The 20,485-nt window shown below is 42.0% G+C and overlaps 1 protein-coding gene across 1 annotated transcript in view; it reads right to left on the bottom strand.

Moving 5' to 3' along the window:
• Window positions 1-1,632: 1,632 nt before the first annotated feature.
• Window positions 1,633-20,485, bottom strand: part of PDILT (protein disulfide isomerase like, testis expressed) — a 28,895-nt gene continuing 10,042 nt past the window's right edge. Inside the window, exons 2-11 of the mRNA XM_054842829.1 lie at window positions 18,399-18,605; window positions 15,334-15,467; window positions 12,991-13,128; window positions 12,136-12,246; window positions 11,053-11,178; window positions 9,901-10,098; window positions 8,853-8,973; window positions 7,274-7,455; window positions 3,472-3,561; window positions 1,633-1,718 (exon numbers count right to left, since the gene is read on the bottom strand). Of these exons, the coding sequence (XP_054698804.1) occupies window positions 1,647-1,718; window positions 3,472-3,561; window positions 7,274-7,455; window positions 8,853-8,973; window positions 9,901-10,098; window positions 11,053-11,178; window positions 12,136-12,246; window positions 12,991-13,128; window positions 15,334-15,467; window positions 18,399-18,605 (1,379 nt within the window). The 3' untranslated portion in view covers window positions 1,633-1,646. The remainder of the gene's footprint in view (window positions 1,719-3,471; window positions 3,562-7,273; window positions 7,456-8,852; window positions 8,974-9,900; window positions 10,099-11,052; window positions 11,179-12,135; window positions 12,247-12,990; window positions 13,129-15,333; window positions 15,468-18,398; window positions 18,606-20,485) is intronic.

The following is a 20,485-nucleotide window of genomic DNA, read 5'->3' as shown; positions in this document are numbered from 1 at the left end:
AGTGGGTAGGCACAGTGAAAATTAATTTTTTTTCATTATCTTGAATGGTAAGCCCATCTGCCAGATACAGAGTGGTGCCGAACATTGCTTGCTCTATTTTTCTGTGGGGAAACTAATTAAAAGATTATAGCTTCTGTGTTACATAGTTGTTCAAAATATATTGGCGGCACTGCTTGCCATTCAAATGTCATCATGTTGCAGGCAGCAAGGGGAAAGCACGCTGACACTTCCCTCTCTTTGGGATTCAGTTCCTCTCATTCGCTTTCTAATCTGATCTCCCAGGATATCAAATGAGGGCTTCTCTTTGTTAATTAATGCCCAATGTTAAATGAAAGTTAAATGAAACCCAACATCCAGCAGTGATCAGGTTTACTTTGTGCAGGGCCCTTCTGGCAGCGTCCCAGAGAGCTCACATTTGATGTCCAAAGGAGAATTGACTTCTTCAGTTGTGTGTAATAAAAACAGTTTGGGCATACTTCAGTGGCTGAATTGACAAGTCATGTTTTCTGTGCAATATTTGTAAATAAACTCCTTTTAACAAGGATGCTGCAAAACACTTGCTATTGACTGCATCCCACACTGTCCAGCTGGAGTGGGAGTTTCCACCCACAGCAAACTTCGGTTCATCTCCTTAGAACCAGCACCCTGGTATCTGGGATCCCATGTTTTCCTCTTGCTGCTGAGTGAAACTTTGATTTTTATTTGCACTGCATTGCAGTTCTATCAAAAATTTGCTCTGTCCTAAAAACATGAGAATTAAACTGTATTTTCACCTTTTTTCCTCTGCTTACATGGGAAAGTAACTTACTAGCATTACCAACTTGAGAACAAAGACTTTGGAAATCTGCTTTTGAAATGAAATATTATTAAATTTTCTTCTTTCTCTAACTCTGTAAGAAAAGGTTTCAAAATTTCAGAATTATTTCTGCTTTATCTGGCCCTTGCCAGAAGAAATTACTATTGTGCAGCAGTTCCACCAGCTGCACTTTTATAACGTGTGGCGTGGTTAGGGGACCTAACGTAACTAAAATGTGAATCATACCTGTGACTTTGTGTATTAGATATGATATTTCTTACTGGAATTAAATTATACCTTGTTTCCTGCGTCTTCTACTGTTTGATAATAAAAAAAATCACGAACTGCCCCTTGGTGCCCCTTTGGGCATAGCCCCTAGCTTCAATTACTGCTTTTGAAGATCACTATAGAAATGCTCTCTGCAGTTAGTCCCATCCTTCTGGGAGCAGTTCATCTGCCTTGAAAACAAGAGGGCTCTTTTAGGGTAAATTGGAGAGCAACTGGTTGCAAACCTGTTGCAGATTTTGTTCGGAAAGAATAGTTTTATCTCTTGATCTGTTTGCTGTGGCACATATACCTTTTTAAATGAGAGCAGATTCATTGGTAATAAAGGCATTATTTAAGCAAAACTGGCAATATTTTAAGAACCCACGACAACTGATCCCAGTAAAACTAGGACTTAAATTGGATTCAGAAGAGAGGTCACACATACTGAGTCATTGATACTGAATTCTTTACTTTTATTTTTTGATCCAGCTCTGCGTTCACTTGAGATGATTAATTCTTGAAATGAGTTCCTTCCAGGAAGGATTCCCCACAATCCTCAGAATTTTGGTCTTTCTCTGTACTGTTAAAGTTCTTCTTTCTCTGTTATTACGGTCTCTTTCTGGCTGAGATCCTCTTTGATTCCTCCCGAAGGCTCCTTTTAAAAAAGGAAATGCAAGAGCAAAGCTGCTTATTACTGATGTTCACAAAGAGAATTGCTCCAGTAATTCTTTACTTAAAAAAAAAAAATTAAGATGACACGAAATGCAGATTTTCATCTCAACCAAGGAACTTGAGGGCTTGTTAATAACATCAGAAGTAGTGCAGCTAAAACGTGTGTGGTTTTCAAAGCTTTACGCTGGTTTATGGCAAAGCTTAGATGAGGCTTTGGGTGAAGGTTTAGTAAGAACATGGAAAACTGTGCTTGGTAAGCTGGCGGGCATACGACAGTCTCTCCTAGGCAATCTCTTATGTATCTTGTTTGTGTGATTGTGAATGATGCCCTGAGGTGAGGATGAGGAGTTACTCTGACAGGGGACTTCCATCAAGCCCCATCTGCAAATGGTCTAACACCGCAGTCTTCTGGGAAAACGTGGTGGGTGTCGGGGAAGGACGGAGGATGTGAACAGCTGAGCAAATGCCAATTCCTTACCCCTGCCGCTACACAGAGCGTGTTTTTGAATGGTGTTTCCTAAAGTGGCTTTTTTGCTTATTCTCTGATGTGAAGTAAAGCATGAAGAAGAGATGACAGAATACACACAGCTCTAACATTGTCTGTAAAAGGCTGCGTGTAGGACCCAACAGATCCGCTTCACCCACATCACTAAAGGACGTGCCACAGAGGCAGACGCCAAACGTAGGCTTTGGGTATTGGAAAACAGAAGTGTGCAGTGACTGGGCAGAGCTGGAGGTCCGATCCTTCATTGCAGACTTCCGTGTCCCAATATTAGTTTAGCCATCTCTCTCCATCTGTAACCACCTATTTGAGCAGTGAATTCAGGAGCAAATCAAAGCCTCTGGTGGAAATAAGTCTGAAAACTCAAAACTGCTTCTCCACTCACAGTTTCCCTACTAGTTGAAAAGAGCGTTAATGACAACTGTTGCTACCCTGTGGATCTACTTCTTTACTTCTGGGCAGAATGAGCCCATGGCTCTCGTACTGGGTGGACAGTGTCTCCATCTACGTCAGGTTTTTTCTGTTGCCTGGAGCTGTCTGCGTGGAGCTTGATCACGTTGTTCACTTACAGTTTGTCTTTTTGCAGTGAAGTGTCTGAGATTAAGTAACAGGCTGAGCTGGGACAGCTAATGCTTCTCTGGCCTGATGTACAGTGGAGGAGGAAGGGTTGAGGAATCCAACAATGATCATAACCAGATTGCCAAGAGAGGGGACAATGTCTGCTCTCAGTTGTGCCCTTGCTTTATGAAGAAGAGAAGCTGCACTGAATGTAGCAGGACGAGGTGGGCAATGGGTATTTAAACCATTCCAGCTTTAGCTGAAACTAACTTCACTGGGGCTTCTCTTTTCCAGCTAAAATCCTGATAAAGTTAGGCTTACACCCGTCAAGGTGCATGTTCCTTTCTGCCATGCGGTACTAGCCGAGTGTTAACGTAGTGACTCAGTGATAACATGAGCAGTGGGGGAAGAGGTTTCCGTGTGATGAAAACAAGGATGTGCGTGGGCGTGTGCCTGCCAGGCGGTGGTATATGACTGCAGCTAGCGTGGTCATGCCAAGCTAGTCAGCTTCAAACCAGCCAAGAGCTGGTAAGAACGGCCCAAACGTTGACATGAGCAGTGGTGGAAGCCTGTGTGTGTGTGGCTGTGCTCCAGCCAGTTCAGGTATGCCTGCACAAGGTGTGAACGTGCCTTGGACTGCACGGCAGATCAGTCAGTGTCTGGATCAAATGCCTACCTTCTCTTCTGGTTCTGCTTTTGTCTTGCTTTGTTCTTCTAAGAATTCAGAAAATGCCTCCAAGGTATGCTCCCCGGCATAGGCCACCTCCTGAAAAGAGTTTTAAGGTTAGGTATTTAATTCTGTACACAAAATGCTGGAGATAACAGCATAATCAGGATTTCCATTCTTTAGACTGACCAAACTCTGGAGTTTTGTGCTCAGTTTAAAAAGCGATGGCAGAGGCACAGCAGGTTCCAACGTCATCTGAACTCAAGTGTAAAGAAGAAATAGAGGTATATCCCTAAGAGGAAAAGGATTTGTATAAAAAACATAACCGTTATTGTATAATATCCAGGCTGGGATCCTGCCAGCTACTGAGATCAGTGTCTTTTCTGTGTTTAACAATAAACACTTGCAAGATATTTTGAAGAGTAGAGTCTTTTAAGTGTCCAGCCATGATATTCAAAGCTGTCTAAAGACTTTCATGGAAATTCAAATTCTGAAAAAGTTTTGAAATACACACTTGAGAAATACTAGCTGTTGCACAGCTTGAAAGAACAGGAGCAAGAGGAGCAGTAACGTTAAATTTCTGATACTACACCTTAAGTTGGGGGTTTACTGAGAATTTTCTTCTGAGGAACTTTAATGGAAGAAGCACTTTCAGTTGAGAGCTTTAAAATTCTCGGAGTAGTTGTAGGCACCATACTGTATTGTAAAGATATCCCCCGCCCCCGCCAATACCTTTGCTGTCTGGAAGTATGAAAGGATCTTGCACAAGTCTTTTCTCAAAGTTGTAGAAGCTGGTGTGCATGACGTTGGGAATTATCTGCTGTTACCTGAGTATGTTTAGAAACAGGCAGATGCCTCTTCTCCCTTGGGTTAACCTGGCTTACACAATTATTGGTCTCAGTGGGAGTGTTACTTTACGCTGGTTACTCTTATGCCTGATTCGAGTTCAAAGAACTGTAACCAAAACACCTCCGTTCTCTGTGAATTCACTGAAAGTATACACAGGTTTGATATTTCTGTTCAGTAAGGTGTTCTCTTGTAGTAAAAAGTTATTTTGTTATGTTTGCAAGCTTAAGTTTCTTGAGAAAGATTATTTGATTCCTCCAGAGGCGATTAATATTCTCAGATGAGTCTCGATTTTTGTTGACTCTGTTGATGGCCAGAACAGCAATTTCTCAGAGCCCAAAGACCTGTGGAGCCAGAGAAGCAGCTGATCCCTGCAGTGGTTACTGAGGATGTGTCAACACTTCTCGTTAGAGTAATCAGTGCATAAGACTATGTAAATGTTATTTTTCTCACTTAATCCATAGAAACAAATAGAATCATCTTAAATCCATCTGATAGACTGCATATTTTTCTCTTAAATCTGGAGTGGATGACGCAGTGGATGAGTCGTTCATCAGCTTCACAGATGGAGCTCAGATGATGTCTGGTCACTCCCTCCTCCATGTAATTCATCGGATTCACTCTCTTGTTCCTTCAGCTCTGGCTCTAACTGTTCCCCAGCATAGAAACACTCTGTTGGTGCTTTGAAAAACTGGGTGCATGCTTATAGATCTAGGTCTCTCAGCTCATCCAGCTCCACTTACCTCCAGTTAACCTGAAGTGGGTCCTGATTTTAAAAATGTCGTGCATCTAGTTTTGCATTCACTGAAAGCAAGTGACTGGTCATTATCTTCAGGAAAAGCTAAACCTGTTCTTTAAACAGACCAAATAGTGATAGTCCACTGGAAAGTTCATAGCCTGGAGAGGTAGCAGATACTCCTGTTGGGAGGAGGGTAGTATCTGATATGATCTCCTCAGGTGAGAGTGCTTGGAAGGGATTGCATAGTAATGTGTCCTGCTCATGGCTTTGCCTTTAAGGAGGGGTAAGGGTGTCTGTGGTGGCCAGAGAACACAATAACCCAGTTCTAGAAAACAGATTTGGGTGATGTTACGTTAGCCACATTTCCCTTGGTTTATCAGGAACAGGGTCAGACTTCTTTACATGTGTTCTGATGTGCTTTCTAGTCTTCTGATAGTTATTTCATCTTTAGTGTTCCTACTGCCTCTGCGCTAGTGTTCAATTCATCCTTAGTCCTTACGCAGTGCGAAGGATCAGCAGAGGTAATTGGAAAGCTCATGTGTTTGTGTTTCTAACACCAGCAAAATACTGAAGGCTAGAAGAGATGTCTATGTGAAATCAAGGTCGCATCGGACATTGTTAGGCTGTATATATTTCCTGTTCCTCTCTTTCTCCGTTCTGAACGTACCAGTTTCTCTTTGTCTCCAAGCCCCTTCTATTGCTTTTTTCATGGCCAGAATAAGGGAGTATGGACCATAATTTTGGGGCAGTGCCTATACAGTGAAAACTACAGTAGCTACTCAAGCCTTGGCATGTTGTGGTATTACGTGTGTGTCCTGTGCACTGACTTTGGTTAACTTCTAGAAAAGCATAAGTATACGTGGGAGAGTTCCTGCTCTAACTGCTGGTTTGGTAGGGAATGACTGAGCGCTGGTGCCGTGACTGTGTATTAATGGCCCGAGGGCGTCTTGGATCAGTTATGATTGTAGTGAGTGAGGATGTCTGTGGCCAGCTGTCCATACAGTCCTGTAAGAAGGAACACCAGAACGCTTGGGTCTGCAAGACTGCAGACATCTACAGGACACCTGCACTGCTGGTCAAGTACAAGTTAAAATCTCTGAAGTGGAGGGAACTAGTATAAAAACATGGTGCACAAGGAAGAACTTGAGATTTCAAATACTCTAACTTCAGGGTATTTGTAACTATGAAACAATCCCTTAATAGTTAATGAAAGTTGTTACTGCTATTTTTTGACAAACTGACACTTATTATGAGCATTTAATGGGTTTCTGCTTTTCTGCATAAAGACTAAACATGGTCTGAGTGTGCAGGACTGCAGTTCAATTCATTAAAAGCTGTGCATGCACATCCGAGAGGAAAATCTCTCCCTAAAAGATTAAATGAGGACATGGGCAAATGTCTTAGAATTTAATTTAAGTTTGGGACTAAGAAGAAAAATGAAAAGCTTAGTAATATCTTAATTATAACAGTATCTTAGAATTTAATTTTTTCTTTGCTTCAGAGATATTTTCTTTTTAATTAGATTATCTACATAGATGGAAGAATGTAACTATTTAATATTTTTCTTTGCCTCCTCTTTCAGCAGCATCTTCTGATTATTGCGTAACATAGGTGATGCATTAGGTAGCATATTCTAAAGATCATTGGTCTTGACAACAAATATTTGTTGCCATTTGAGGCTGTGATACTGGAATGAAGTAAAATTACTGGCATAAGTGTGTAGGAGAAAGATTTGGGATTTGGATTTTGTGAAAATGTAGAGGATATAACAAGAATGGTACCAGCCTTTTAGAGGTTGTAGTCATACCTGCTCCAGAAACAACAGCCACTGAACTGCGCCTGTACATCTCTTGTCATGGTTTGAAGTAAAAAGGCAGTGCAGTGACTAGGAGGTATCTGTAAATTCACTCTGAGTTGAGACTGTTGCTAGAACCCAACAGGCAGATTGGGGGTTGCTAAACAGCAGAATGTAAGGCTGCAATGACTTGTAGGTCCAAGTCGGATGATACGCGGGCTCTTGCCACAGCCTCACACATAGGAGAAGATGACAGAAGGGTTCCTCCTCTAATTCAGGTTCTTGACAGCAATGAATCTGATGTTGAGTAGATAAGCAAGAAAGCTTTGGTCCTTAAAGGACTCCTTTCTCACCGTGACATGCACACACACAGACACGTCCCCCCTCGGTGTGCAGCTGTGTCTCCACGTTCTTCCCCAACAGCTTCTCACCTGGTAATCTGGTCCCGCAGGAAAGAGTCTGAAGAACGGATAGCGATCTAATCCAACAGACAGGATGTCGTTTGCTGTGACATCTATCTTCGCAATTATTATGTCTTTGCGACTTTCATATTGCTCTCCTAGCTTATCCCAGATCGGCAGGAGTTTTCTGCAGTCGAAGGACCAAGGGGCATCTGCAAATTTAAAAATAAAAGTAGAAGGATAGGGTCTGGCAGAGGAGCATGTGCTGGTGCAATCACTGGGACCCATTTAGCACTTAAAGTTAACAGGGGTTTGGATTTCAGTTGTGGTCAGTCTCTGCTCGAACCCAGTCACCCTTCCTGAATTTCATGAGTTTTCATGCAGTGGTAACCACGTAATCACTAACGCGTTTCTGATAGCAGTGCTGCTTTACCTCTGTTTAGCCTTTTATGACTATAACAAGCATAGCACACTTGTCATACGACTTTGTTGGACAGGCATGCCAGATAACCAGTGCGACCCAACTAAGTCTCACATCATTCCCATGGTGAAATACTTGCCAGAAGCACAAAATGCTTTCTGCATACTAAAATTAACTGTGCTCATAAACTATGCGATATTTACACTAAAAGGAGGAGTTTGAAGTATGGTGGTGTTTTGGTTCTGAGCACTGCACTCGTGCAGGTCAGCAAAAAGGCAAACTGCTGAGAACCCAGTATCCCCTTACATAGCATACGACACGGTCACAACCCTTCAGTCCTGAGGATGGTGCTCATACTCAGTGTAAATGGAATTCAAACTTCCGGGGCACTTCCCTGAATACGCTACATCCCATTTACCAGCCTTCCATTTCCAGAGGATGGTTTAATTCCTGCTTAGATCAGTTTGTTCACCATGATAGTGAAATGTAAAGATGACTTGAGTGAATTAAATGGCTGCAGCCAACAGGGAGGATTGCGGGAACGTACTACCTCTAAGAATTTCTGGAATTCAAGGCACTATAGCGTAGCTAGCTGTCTGTGTGAATGCTGCATGTTTGCTCTGCTGAAGTAACTAAGGCACAAACTAATCCCTGCTGGCTGGTACGAGGATAGGGCAAGGGTTTCTTGCTGGGAAGGGTCAAGCAGGAAAGCCACTTCCCTTTCAGACACAGGAGGAAAAAATGAGTTATGATTTGCTAAACCACAGCTGCTCTCTGGGATTTAATCCTAGAGCATTATAACCAGCCAACTTCACTTAACTCTCCCTCCGTCCTTGGAAGAGAGCCTGACTCATACTGTACAGCACGCTGTAATGTTCCATTGTACAACATGACATTCTAGTGTCACTTTGTCTTTCAACACTGAGATTTGATACGGCCTTGACAAATATTTACTTAAGGGATCCAGTGTTATTCAGTGCAGCCAGAAGTCAGCAAAGGTATCACAGTGTTTCCATAGATATGACACAAATTTTTCTTCAATGCTTTTATCGGACAACAAAAATTCATTAAGCATGGCTTCTGTAAAGTGCAAAGATTAGTTTGGTGTGTAAGCATGGGCTTTTGTTTTTCACTTCCAACAGGTTATGTTAAAGCAACTTAAAATCTGAATACAACAATAACACTTACAAAACATAACAAACACAGTCATGGTCTTGTTGAAGACAATCCTGTTGAAATTCTTCCCAACAAGCACTTTGACAGGCATCTTGTCCCAGTCCTCTGGAATTTCTTCACTAGACAGATGTAGCTAAGCAGAAACAGAAACACGGCTGTGAAAGTGCAGGGAGCACTGAGAAACCATACTCCAGCTCAAGTTCATGTGAGACCCATGGGACGTTTCTCTACCTAATGTGCACTATTACTGAATGTTATTTTTTACGTCTCTATATCCTAGCCAGCCTTCATGGGCTACCACCTTCTCTCCCTTCAGCGGGGAGCTGGGGTCTCGCACCCCCGCATGGTTGGTAGTCGGAATTACTTGTCCCTCTCTTCAACACAGACTCCGTAGTAGATTGTCTGAAAATGACCCTTTGGAACATGTTTGCATTCGTTGTCCTGAATTCTTGTTGCCCAGTGTTCAGAAACTAGACTACTGAAAAGCTTACGTATTGTGGGCTCTCAAAAGTGACGTAAAACGTACATGTGAATGTGGAGGATGATGCCTCATTATGACAACAAATACTGTATTTACTATTGGGATTGATTCCCCCTGTGAAAATTCACTTACAATAAATAACAAATTTTACTCTGCTCGGAAACTGTCAATATTCTATTTACTGGACTTCTCTGTAACCTCAAAATCCATTGCAATCATTGTTTGCATCTCTCCCAACTAAGGGAGTGAAATATGTCTGCTACAGTATTGGAAAGATCGAGACCTAGGGAGTTTTTAAATCACTAAAATACATCAGCTGAAATCAACTAAAATATTGGGCGGTAAATGATTTATCCAGTTTTTACATAGGAGGACTGGAGAACTTTGTAGTCCACCTCAGTTGTTAAATACAGAGGGGTGGTCTGCCAACAACTGGAGATGAGCGCATTAGAGCGAGAGCAAATTAATAAACTGATGATTGGAACAGCACACTGTTCTAATTAAAAAAGGGATGTTTTGCAAATTTGTTAGTGTTTTAGCTGGTGTGGTAGAGGGGCGCCTCGTTAGTAATGGACATACCTTTGCTTTTCCATTTAGGTAGCTCTGGCAAAATTCTTTCAGGTTCTCCGCAGTCACCTCGTCTGCAGGCATTTTGTACTTTGCATCGCTTGTCAGATTTAGGATTCTCACGGCAGGAACGTCAATGTCCCTGATGCGAAAATACTCAAAAACTCGTCCATTCCTTGTTTCATTAGTATCCACCAAGACAAACATTATCTGATAATAGAGAGCGTGCATCTGGTTGAGTCATTTTAGAGAAATGAACCATGGAGCTTGGCAGTGGGGTAGGATCTAACCAAGGAATTGTGAAGAACCATGTTTTGGTCTCAGTCCAACAACCAGCAGCTCTGTGGACTTCATCACACCTTGATCCTAGTTAATAACAAATGCTGAAGCAGCCAGAAGGAGTGAAGCTTTTCCCTCTGTCCTTTCACAGTGCTTTGCTATCACCTATTTTAGTATCACTTTTAAATGGCCCCTCAAAGTTCTTACTGCTCTTCCTAATAAATCTTAGCAGGACAAAAGAGCTGAAACACCTGTAATCTGTATGTCTTTACCAATACTAATGTGTGATGTTTTCTTACAAGATGACTTACCTTTCTTCAGTGTCTCGCGTACTTGGAGCAGAAGTAGCACCACCGTGACTGACAATGGAGAACTGAAATAATTCTGTGTATGACTGCCTATACCTGTTTATATCCCTGCAAACACGTGTGCTGCAAGCAAGGCTATGCAGGTGCCTCGCAATATTTCTCAGGTTTTGTAGCTGGTTCCAGCTCGTGTTTCAGGCAATACCCTGCTATCTTCATGACACTTCCTGGTGGTGGTGGTGGCAGGAATTGCCAGAACCTTGCTAAAACTATCTTTGGTTGGAAGTGGCTCCTAGAAAGCCATATTTGTAAAATCAGAAATGGGTTTATTGGGAGCAACTGGAATTAGCGTTGGTTTGTGTGATATTTACGTTTTAAAGAATCATTTTCAAGTGAAGTTTATTTTTCAGCTTGTGCCCTTAACAAAGTCAAAGAATAGTTACTCAAACTGTCTTTAAATGGTTTGGTAGGCTTAGAAGATGGACTGACAGCAGTGTACTTTTACTAGTAACACTGGTGAGTGGTTTTCCATTGATCTTCTGGCATTCATATTTGCAAAGCAGGATTCAGCATTACAAACCTTTCCTCTAAATTCCGCAGCAGCAGACTTGTAGTTTTCATAAATCGCATTGAATGTCTCCGAGTTCTTTGGGGTGAACAGCAGGATGTGATTTTCAACAGGGACATCAAAAATCTTCACAGATGTCTGGGAAACAAAAGACTCAACATCTGTTCCACTCTTTGTAAGCAGAACAGTGAATCAGAGGCTCAGAGTATCAGTATCATTCAGTTCTGCTATTGCAAATTTTACTTTTAAGATTCAGTTCCCAATCATTTCCCTAACCGTTGGATCTTTTTCATTGTTTTAAAGAAGATAGTGAGAAGAATCAGCAGCTGCTGAGTGTTTTCTCTGGTCCAGGAAAAACCTCATCGTTATTCATAGATTTTTACAGTCAGAAGGTACTGTCGTGATCTTCTAGTCTGACCTGTATAACACATGCTGAAGAATTAATGCTAAAGGTGTGCTGAAAGTAAAAGGCAGTGTTACCCAGGGAGGCCCAACTGCAGCAGCTAGACCTGGTTGGGGTGCTTCCTTCACTTCTGGGTGGCACCAGCAGCTTACGTCTCCTTCCCTGCACAGAGCTGCCCGTTTCCATGATCAGGGACAAGGGGGTGTCCCGGAGGCAAGCAGGGTATTTCCATGTCTTTCCCTTCCTTCCTGCACTACCAACAGTTATTGCTGGTTTCTGTCTTCCTTGTCTTGGCCCAGAGGACCCGGTTGCTGCATGGGAGTGGAGCCAGGATAGGGACTGACCTTCCACCCTCCCACCCCACCTAGTTGCTGCAGAAGCAGCCCAGGCTCCGCAGGACAGAGGTGTTTGCATGTTCAGGCAAGTTCACTCCTTGGCCAGCCCTTCCCCAGTCTCCTCTGAGAAACAACATCTTGCCAGAGGGAAGCGTCCTCTGGCCTGGATTAGACCAAGAGCTGCCTGTTGGGTTCTGCTGGTGTTTCTCGATGTGGTTTGGACTGGCTAGTCAAACAAGCAAACAACGTTCTCAAACGCTAAGGAGCAGAATAGCTGCCTAAGTCTTGTTCTGCATAGGTTCCTGTCTTTCCTGCCTTTCTCCTGTGGCTTTTGTTAATACAGTGAAATGCACGTACCTCAAGATTATATTCAGTGACCAAATCCAAGGTAAAGGTTTTGATTAGCCTCGTTAGATCCAGTTTGTTCTGTCTGCCATCTTCAAGCACTTCGTTATGCACAGGTTTTCCCTTGGACAAATAGTGAAGTTTGTGAGGTTGTTGGCCTTAGCAACTATAGGAGCAAAGAGACTGCCTTTACTCTGAAATGTTGTTCTCAGCTTTGCTGTTTCATGATCCTCAGTAACTGAAAATCCGTAACTTGCAAAATAAATGTCACAACTAGATTACAGAACAAGATTATAGCTAAAATTCAAGGTACAGCTGACAGTTTTAATTTGCTCAGTAATCTTCACATACTGAAAGATATTTTCTATATCTATACACACTATCTGTGACATACATTCACTCAGGATGCCCTTGGTCTGACTGCTTCATCGCCTAAATGTTGGTGCTGCTTCTGTGTAGTTTTGTTCCTTTAGTTGGACACTTCTGTTGTGCATTGGAAGAAAAGAAGATTCCTGGCCAAAAGCAACACAAAGGAAAAGAGGTGAATGTGTGCAAAACTCACTGAACCTGGCAGCATGGGCTGATTAGAACGTGGGTTGGAAAATAAAGCCATTTTATCCAGCTCCTTAAGTATAAACTAGGAGCCTGAATGTAGGCAGCCAGATTGAACATATCAGTTGTCCAAAGGTTGCTCTTTGCCTTCTACTTGTCTCTCTTGTCTGTAAATGCAATATTTTTTGTGTGTTAAGCTGTTTGAAGTTAAACTGGGAAATTATTTAACCTAAAAAAACTCCCAAACTGCCGTTCCATAGCCCAAAGCTGCCATGGCAGCTCACTGCACCTTGCCTGCCGGGCTTGCACTCCTACCTTCTTAAACACAACGAGAGTGTTCTTTTGGATGCCGTAGTTAGCACAGACGTCCTCACTGGCTGTCATCCCGAAAGGCATCTCTGGCACATCTCTTGCCGCCTCACAGAAAACTGCCACACTGTCATTGTGAAGTTCCTAGTCCCAGAAAGAGTATTTATTAAGGCTGTGTCCCGCATCCTGCTAGGATGTGTAGGAGTGAGAGCTACAGGTGAGGCAGGCCCCTAACGGCTTGCGAGGTGGAGAAGAGAGTGTAAAGTTGGGTATAGCTTGCCATGATTACCTCTGAGGGGAGATCTTCACAATAGGGGAGATCCTAGGAGTGCTGTGACACCACTAGTGCGCTCACCTTTCCAGCTAGTGTCGGCTGGGCTGGGTCAATACGGATGGTGCACAGTCCCCTGTGTCCTTCCTGCGCTAATCTCTTCTGCCCTGCGCTCCCCTGGCATTTCTGCAAAGACTTCTCCAGATGGGGAAGGATCATGCCAACAGCCCGTCTGCACAGCCGGCAGGATGTGATGGATTAGAGAGGAGGGCTCTCTGCTTGCAGGAGGACCTGACTGATGTGTTTGGTGCTTTGAGTGAGTGCTCTTCAAGGCAGGGACCTTGACTCCTACATCTGTCAAATAGTCACTGTGCTGTCTACCCTCAAAGTAACAGTAAATAACCATGATGAAAGGCAACAGCACTTCCAGATTTGATTTAATCAGACAATTATTTCATGCTAGATGAATAGTAATTTATATGCTGAGACCTCCCAACACATCCTGGAACTCACATTTGTGAGCAATCTGTTATTAATAGAAGGCCAAATACAGCTATTTACTTGGACGCTATTTTGTTGGCTTCCACCCATTAAATTTCTGACATGCCCTAGCTCATGGCTCCTCTGTTGTCACTTCAGCCCCCGAGTGAAGTTGCAGAGTCCAGTCAAACACATCTGCAGGCACTACCTGCCATCGGTGTGGTTCAGGGAACTCTCCAGCATCACTGCGATAGCGAGGGCTTCTCGACCTGGCCCGGCACTGGAAACCTGCCTGCCTCCATAAACGGCTGCAAGCAGATTGCTGCAAAGCAAAATTCTGGGCACTCTGAGCATTTTCAGTTTGTTCTATTGTGCTGTATGTGTTCACCAGCTCTGTTACTATGGGGCATTTTGGTAATGAATCTTGTTTTCCACATCCCTAAAACTCGGACTATCTGCTGTAGCCAGTACATTTGGGACCTTATCAGTTCAGGTATGAGTCCAGACACTGTGCTTTTAACTGGGCAGAGAGATACCAGAAAAAAAGTCTCTTTAGTTAGAGAAAATCCTTGATTGAATGCTTCAGATATTAAAGATTTCAAGGACACATTGACAAAGCAGGAAAGATATATTCCTTTTCTACTGACTCCTGACTGCATGCCTTGACAGCTAACATTTATTTTATACTATTTGACTATTGTTCTGTATCATCCAGCCCCAGATCCTAATGCTCTGGAAACTAGTAGGAATTTGCTTGAGAAAGGACTACATGAGTTGGATCATATGCAGTGTAATATTTTATGGCTTCCTACCCATGCAGTTTCTTAGCTGGCAGGAGCTAAAAACCACAGTTAGCGTGATATTCATGGAGCTGTGCTCTACCCCCCTGAGTTTCACTGAAGTTGTTTAAATCACTAAACAGAAAGATGAAGAAAAGGCACTCCAGTATATTAGACAATATTTACTGCTATTTTTTATAGACTTAAGCAGGAAGGGAACATTCCTTCACCAGAACAGCCTGCAACTATTCATGTCTATGCTCTTACACCGTGTTTGAACAGAAATGCAGTGATGAGGTAACCCTAGATTCTTAGGTCAGTTAAAACTCTGGGCAGGGATTACAACTTCTTGCATTTGGAGACTCCAGTAGCAGTGTAACCCACACCAGCGATGGGTTAAGTCTCTCCAAAGCAAAGGATGGAGCTAAGTAAGGATAAGTAAGTTAATAGTTCTGCCCTCTCCCCACCAGCCACCAAATTTGGGATGGTTTGGCAGAAGCCCTCCGTCTGAGGATACGGAGAGCCTGCTGTGACCAGGGCTGTGCAAACACTGCTGGAGCATCAAGTTCTCAGACGCTGCTCTGGGCCTGCGTACCTATTCAGAAAAGGTTCTGTGGTGTGAAATGTTCTTATCTCAGCCTGGGCTGCTTGTCTAGAGGTGTGAAAATGTAGATAAAAACAATTACATTTATTAAAAATAAATGGGAGTGGGTTTTTTCAGGTGAGTTCTAAGTCTTTTGGATCTTTTGGTGGCAATGGTAAGCAGCATATCCCAAAGTTGGAACAGATACCAGCCTTTTGAGTTTTCCAGAGAATTACCTTAAAAAAGCCAATCACTGCCAAATTGTCAGCATGTATGATGGCTTCAGCCTGATCGGTAGAGTTGATTAAAACAGTGCTAGGTCCCGTTCTTCTCTTCACCCAAGTAATAAATGCTGAGGCCTGTCTGACTCCTGTGGAAGGAAAAGAGAGTTAAAATGACCGTCAAAATGAATGGCAGAAATTTCTGTGCAATCAAGGTAGAGGCAGCGGAGGGGTGGAAGGACGCTCAATACAAATGGACTTGGGCTCCTTAGGACTGAGGTCAAAGCTGATTCAAAGGGGGCTTGGGGCATCCAAATTCAACCTCAGGTTCTAGTCACCATTTAAACTGTTGCTGACTCTAGAAGATCAACGATGGATTGGTACTGTGTTTTCTGGGATCTCTGCAAATGGCCGTATATTCAATTAACTGCTTAATTACAGATGGAGAATAGGGATGAGGAATTTCAGACAAGTAGAAAACCTGTTCTGCAAGATTTCTTGTGTCCCAAAATCACAGTAAGCTATAAAGAGCTATCGACCTGAGGTTTAATCCAAAATGACTTGAAACCAATTGCAGATTTTATTGAACTGTCTGTTCAATTAAATTAGGTGTCAGAATTGTTCCTTCGGTGCTGCAGAAGGGATCTGATAGGCACAGAGACATGTTAAAATTCCTCTGTGGTGCTGCAGCTTCACTTTTCAGTATAGACATAAGAAACAAAGCTGAAGTGTTAAAGTTGGCCTGTAATTCTGGATTGTTCCATCTTTGGGGTTTCAAAATACTGCTACCACTTTTACTGAGATTACAGTCATTTAGCAAATTCTCTTCAAGCTTTCAGGAGTTTTAGGAATCTTGAATCTGTTTAAAAAATACATTTTTTTTCTACCTCTCCTGGTTTCAGAGGAATTGAAGCTGCAAATTGAGGCTCAGGAGATGAAAATCTCAGCTATGAAGTAGCCCTTTCATCTCTGTGAGTATGACATCCTTGTTGGACCAGAGCAAGAGTCCAGCAAAGGGTTAATGAAAATTAGATATGAAAAAGAAGGCGGCTGTGTGCTGTGAAGTGCTAGAGTCAAGATGTCCAGTACAAGTGGATTATCAAAGATGCAAGTCCTGGTACTGTGCATTTTAGCAATATGACAAGATCAAAATTGAGTCAGACCATTTTACTGCCATCAAGTCATTTTGCAGCAGGCTGCACTGCAACTAGTTTAAAATACTATTTTTTCAAGGTGAAGCAGGCAGGCATCTACTCTGGAGTGTACAGGCTGCAGAGCAAAGCACAGAGCAGTATCTAGTGGCCACATAGCGCTTGACTTCTGCTGTCTCAATGCAGAATTGAGCTCTCGCAGCTTATGTCAGCAATATAACCCCTCAGCCTATTCTTCACATGGTTAATCTTTCTATTGGGTTGCTTTAAGCCTGTGTAGCTTGTTTCTGCTGGCCAAATTCTGGCCTTGGAGTTGTAAATGATGATTTTACAAAGCCTAGGATTTGGCTTTCATGCTACGTCCCTTGCCAGGACAACCATTCAAAAATTCCCTCTTCCATAAAATATTTAATGTCTTGATTTAAGTGAGACCTGACGTTTCTTTTGTGGTATGAAGTATACCAAGTTCTGTATGAGAAGTCATCGGGTAGTCGCTGCGCATTTTCAGTTGCCAATTCTCAATGGTTTAAAACCCGTACTAGTTGTTGTACAAAAGCATTTACCGGTCAACAAAATGTAACTTAAGTCGTGTTTGGTGGTACGTGTGCTCTGAACGGTTGACGCTATCTTGTACAAATCACAGAGCAGAAGCCAGTTTCCTAACTTCTTGCATCTTGCTAGTAAGTGTGTCGTAAACAGGGGCTCTCTGCTGAAGGGTGACTATGCGTTATGATACCCTGGATTCGCCGGCTCTCACAAGCCCACCTGTCAAATAGGTTTACCAGTTTAAAAGAGGTTTTCTTGTCAATGCTATAGATTTAATCAGAGACTGAAGGTAGGTGATTTCGCTCTCATGTATCAGCACCTCTAATAAAAGTTCAGCATGGGAAATCACGCTCTCAGCGGCATTTGTGCAGAAGCTGCTGTTTGCACAAGTCTAGATGATGGGAACTTGGTAAGAAATTCAATAGCGAGGAGGAGCAAGGTACTAAAAATACTGACGATACTGTCAGCAGCGGCAGCCACAGGGGGCTGGGCGGTTAAGAAGTCAGAGCGCTCGGTTGTGTGCAGGCTCAGGAGGCAAACTTTAGGCTCCTTTTTTTTTTTTTTGTTGGTTGTATTAAACTTCAGACTCAACTGTATCTGCTTGGAGCACACTAACAGACACTTGGCCAAGTCATGCGATTTTTGTCAGCTCTGTAAAAGTTCATCATTTTAGGAAAATAATAATAATAATAAACAAAATCTTTCTTGTATACACTTTCAGTGAATAGAAGAACTCTAATAAGGTCTGGATTTCCCAGGCTTGCTCAAGTCAGTCCTATTCCAATATTGTTGTCTTTGCTTAATAACTTTCCATAAAAGATTTCAAATTATTCCATGGTTTTTCTGAGCCACGTATGAGCTCCCTCTGATGGCTGAATTGCAAAATTCTTTTCCTTGGTTTAGGAAGTATACCTGTATATTAAGGAACTTAGTGAATTCACAATTCCTTGTTAGATGCACAGAGTATTGCTCCAGCCTCCTTCTGTGGGAATTGCAGTCAACTAGAAGAAGTGCAAACGGAGCAGGTTAGGGACCAAATTCTTGTTTGGCATAACTCATTCATTTATGTTTATTGTAGTAAATGTGAATAAGTTGTCGTCTTGGGGCAATTCTCTGTACTCGGTGGAATTACACCAGCAATGAATTGGCTGTGGGAACTAAACAGAGAGAAGCGTATTCAGTTACACGCTTGGGAGATGAATTCAAATCCAAGTTCCTGTATTGGTACAGAGGTAATTGTATGTTTAAAACCATGGGCAAAAACGGTTTGCTACCTCGCATATTCTTTATCTGAGCATCTATATTTTTCTTCTCAGCAGCACAATAGATTGGTACATCCTGTCATTACATATCATTATCTTATCAGTGCATAAGACAGTTTACCTTTGCAGTCTATGGGATCTTCCCTGCTGCCATCCACAAAAAATTTCACAGTAGGAAACTCTCGAATATTAAATTCTTTCCTCAAATCATGTTGGTGTGTGACATCAATTTTGCCAAATTGGATTTTTGGCGCTTCTGTTTTAAGCTGTCGTGCAGCTTCAGCAAATTCTTCAGACAGATTCTGAGATGATTGAGATAAAGAAACATCTGGAAAGGGTCAACAAAAAGAGAATGAGTTACATAGGCCACAGCGTGAAGCTTGCTGGTGGAGGTGGTTGTGTCAAGGAGTAGCTGGAGGGGTTAAATAAGGTCTTTTATGACTCAGAAATAAATGAGAAATTATCTTTACTTTTTACTTCTTTGTGTTGATGCTGATTGTTCACCACTCCACATGTCCTTGGATCAGTCACAGTGAAAAACTAGTAGGATTTCAATAGTCTTCTGTTGGGAAGAGCTGAGGTGGAATTAAAAAGCAGTTTGACTGACTGACTATGCTGGGTATGAGTTAAAGGGAGGTCAAGGGTAGAGTTAGATATTGCTCGCATTAGGACTCTTTGATAAGATACCATTTTTGTAAGCAATTCACACCTTTGTAATGCAGAAACTACTTTTCCAGATAAGATACGGAGGAGGGAAGGAGAGCAACAGAGTATGGTCTTGTGGAGGCTGGTGGTGTATTTCTGCATGCCGTGTGTGTGCCAGCCCTTCTCTAGCTCAAATGGCAGCGGTGTGTTTGGAGGAAGGCGAAGGGCCAGCCTACTCGGGGCCCTGGAGTTATAAGTTATTTTAACATGAAAAAAGGACAAAAGGAAGAAACTAGTCACACATCGCTGCCCTGTATTCAAAGTCAAATAAGAGGTAAAGCTGTGGGGCTTTACAGTTTTGCAACCTGGGTTGAAAAGAAAGTTAACTTGACTTTCTTTTGATAAAATTGAGATACCCTATCTTGTTAGATTTGTTTTATTACAAAGAGCAAAACTTTTTTCTTTAGATTCTGCGCAGAAAATTGTTAGTTTCATCAATATATTTGTCAAATAGGAACAGATGAAAAACATCCATTTAATCTTGGTTTCATACATTTATTTGTGTTCCTGTGTGTATATATCTGCGTGCGTATATACACACGGTCAGATATACTTACACAAGCATGCACGCACATACACCAAAGCACATATCTAACAAAGTAACTGTCATTTGCTCTTTCACAAAATTACAAATGCACTTCTCTACAGCCTACCTGGTGAAGACATTGCCCAACATAATTATAACCAAAAAGTGAATGAACATTTCTGTATGAGTTCTAATAAATGAAAGATAAAACCACTAACTCAGTGCTGAGTAACATTTCTTGCATTATTCATCATTATCCTTGCTCTCAATCCCAGCCATCAATCATTTTCTTCCACCCAACTGCTACAGCAAGGAGTGTGAGGAGTAGCATTAAATAATGTTATTTTCTCAAAATATTAACCTGGCAGGCCCTTCCAAATCCTTCCAGATATAAACCCATCTCGGCTTAGGCTCACAGAAACCCTGTGGAGCACTGGAACAGCTGCTAACATGCCAAATGGGGTTCTTGTTAGTAGGACAAAACTTAGTGTCTATTCAGGGGCCACTCAGATGCCATGGTGATGGAATAGAAGGTACTTCTCTAAATAAAAAAAAATGAGCCTTAAGGCATCAGTCCAAAGCAAGTTGTGTTCTAATTGCCTGTAAAATTACTGTTTCATCAAATAAATATATTTTGATTTTACAGAGAGATTTTCAAAGATATTTTATCCTAACTTCAATTTCCTTTTTCTAAATTATAAAAATGGTCTTACAAAGCTTTTTTTCCAACAAGTTTGTAATGTGTTTACCTGCTAGCATAAAAAAAAAATTTGGAGTCGTATCTCCGATTGTATATCAACATACTTGAGAGGTAACTGCAGAAAACCATGATATCTATTAGAAGTTCTGACCTGTCAACATAAGAAATAGCATGTCTACCCTATAAAAATACTGCTGCTTCTAGGGACACTGGGTGTGGAGCCTTTATGAAATACCTTTGCTTAAAATGGTTGCAAAGATAGGTGGACTTTTGAATA

Source organism: Grus americana, chromosome 15 (assembly GCF_028858705.1).
Source record: "Grus americana isolate bGruAme1 chromosome 15, bGruAme1.mat, whole genome shotgun sequence".
Lineage (NCBI taxonomy): Eukaryota > Metazoa > Chordata > Aves > Gruiformes > Gruidae > Grus > Grus americana.
The sequence above is the reverse complement of the archived record's forward strand: the minus strand, read 5'-3'. Positions and strand labels throughout refer to the sequence as shown.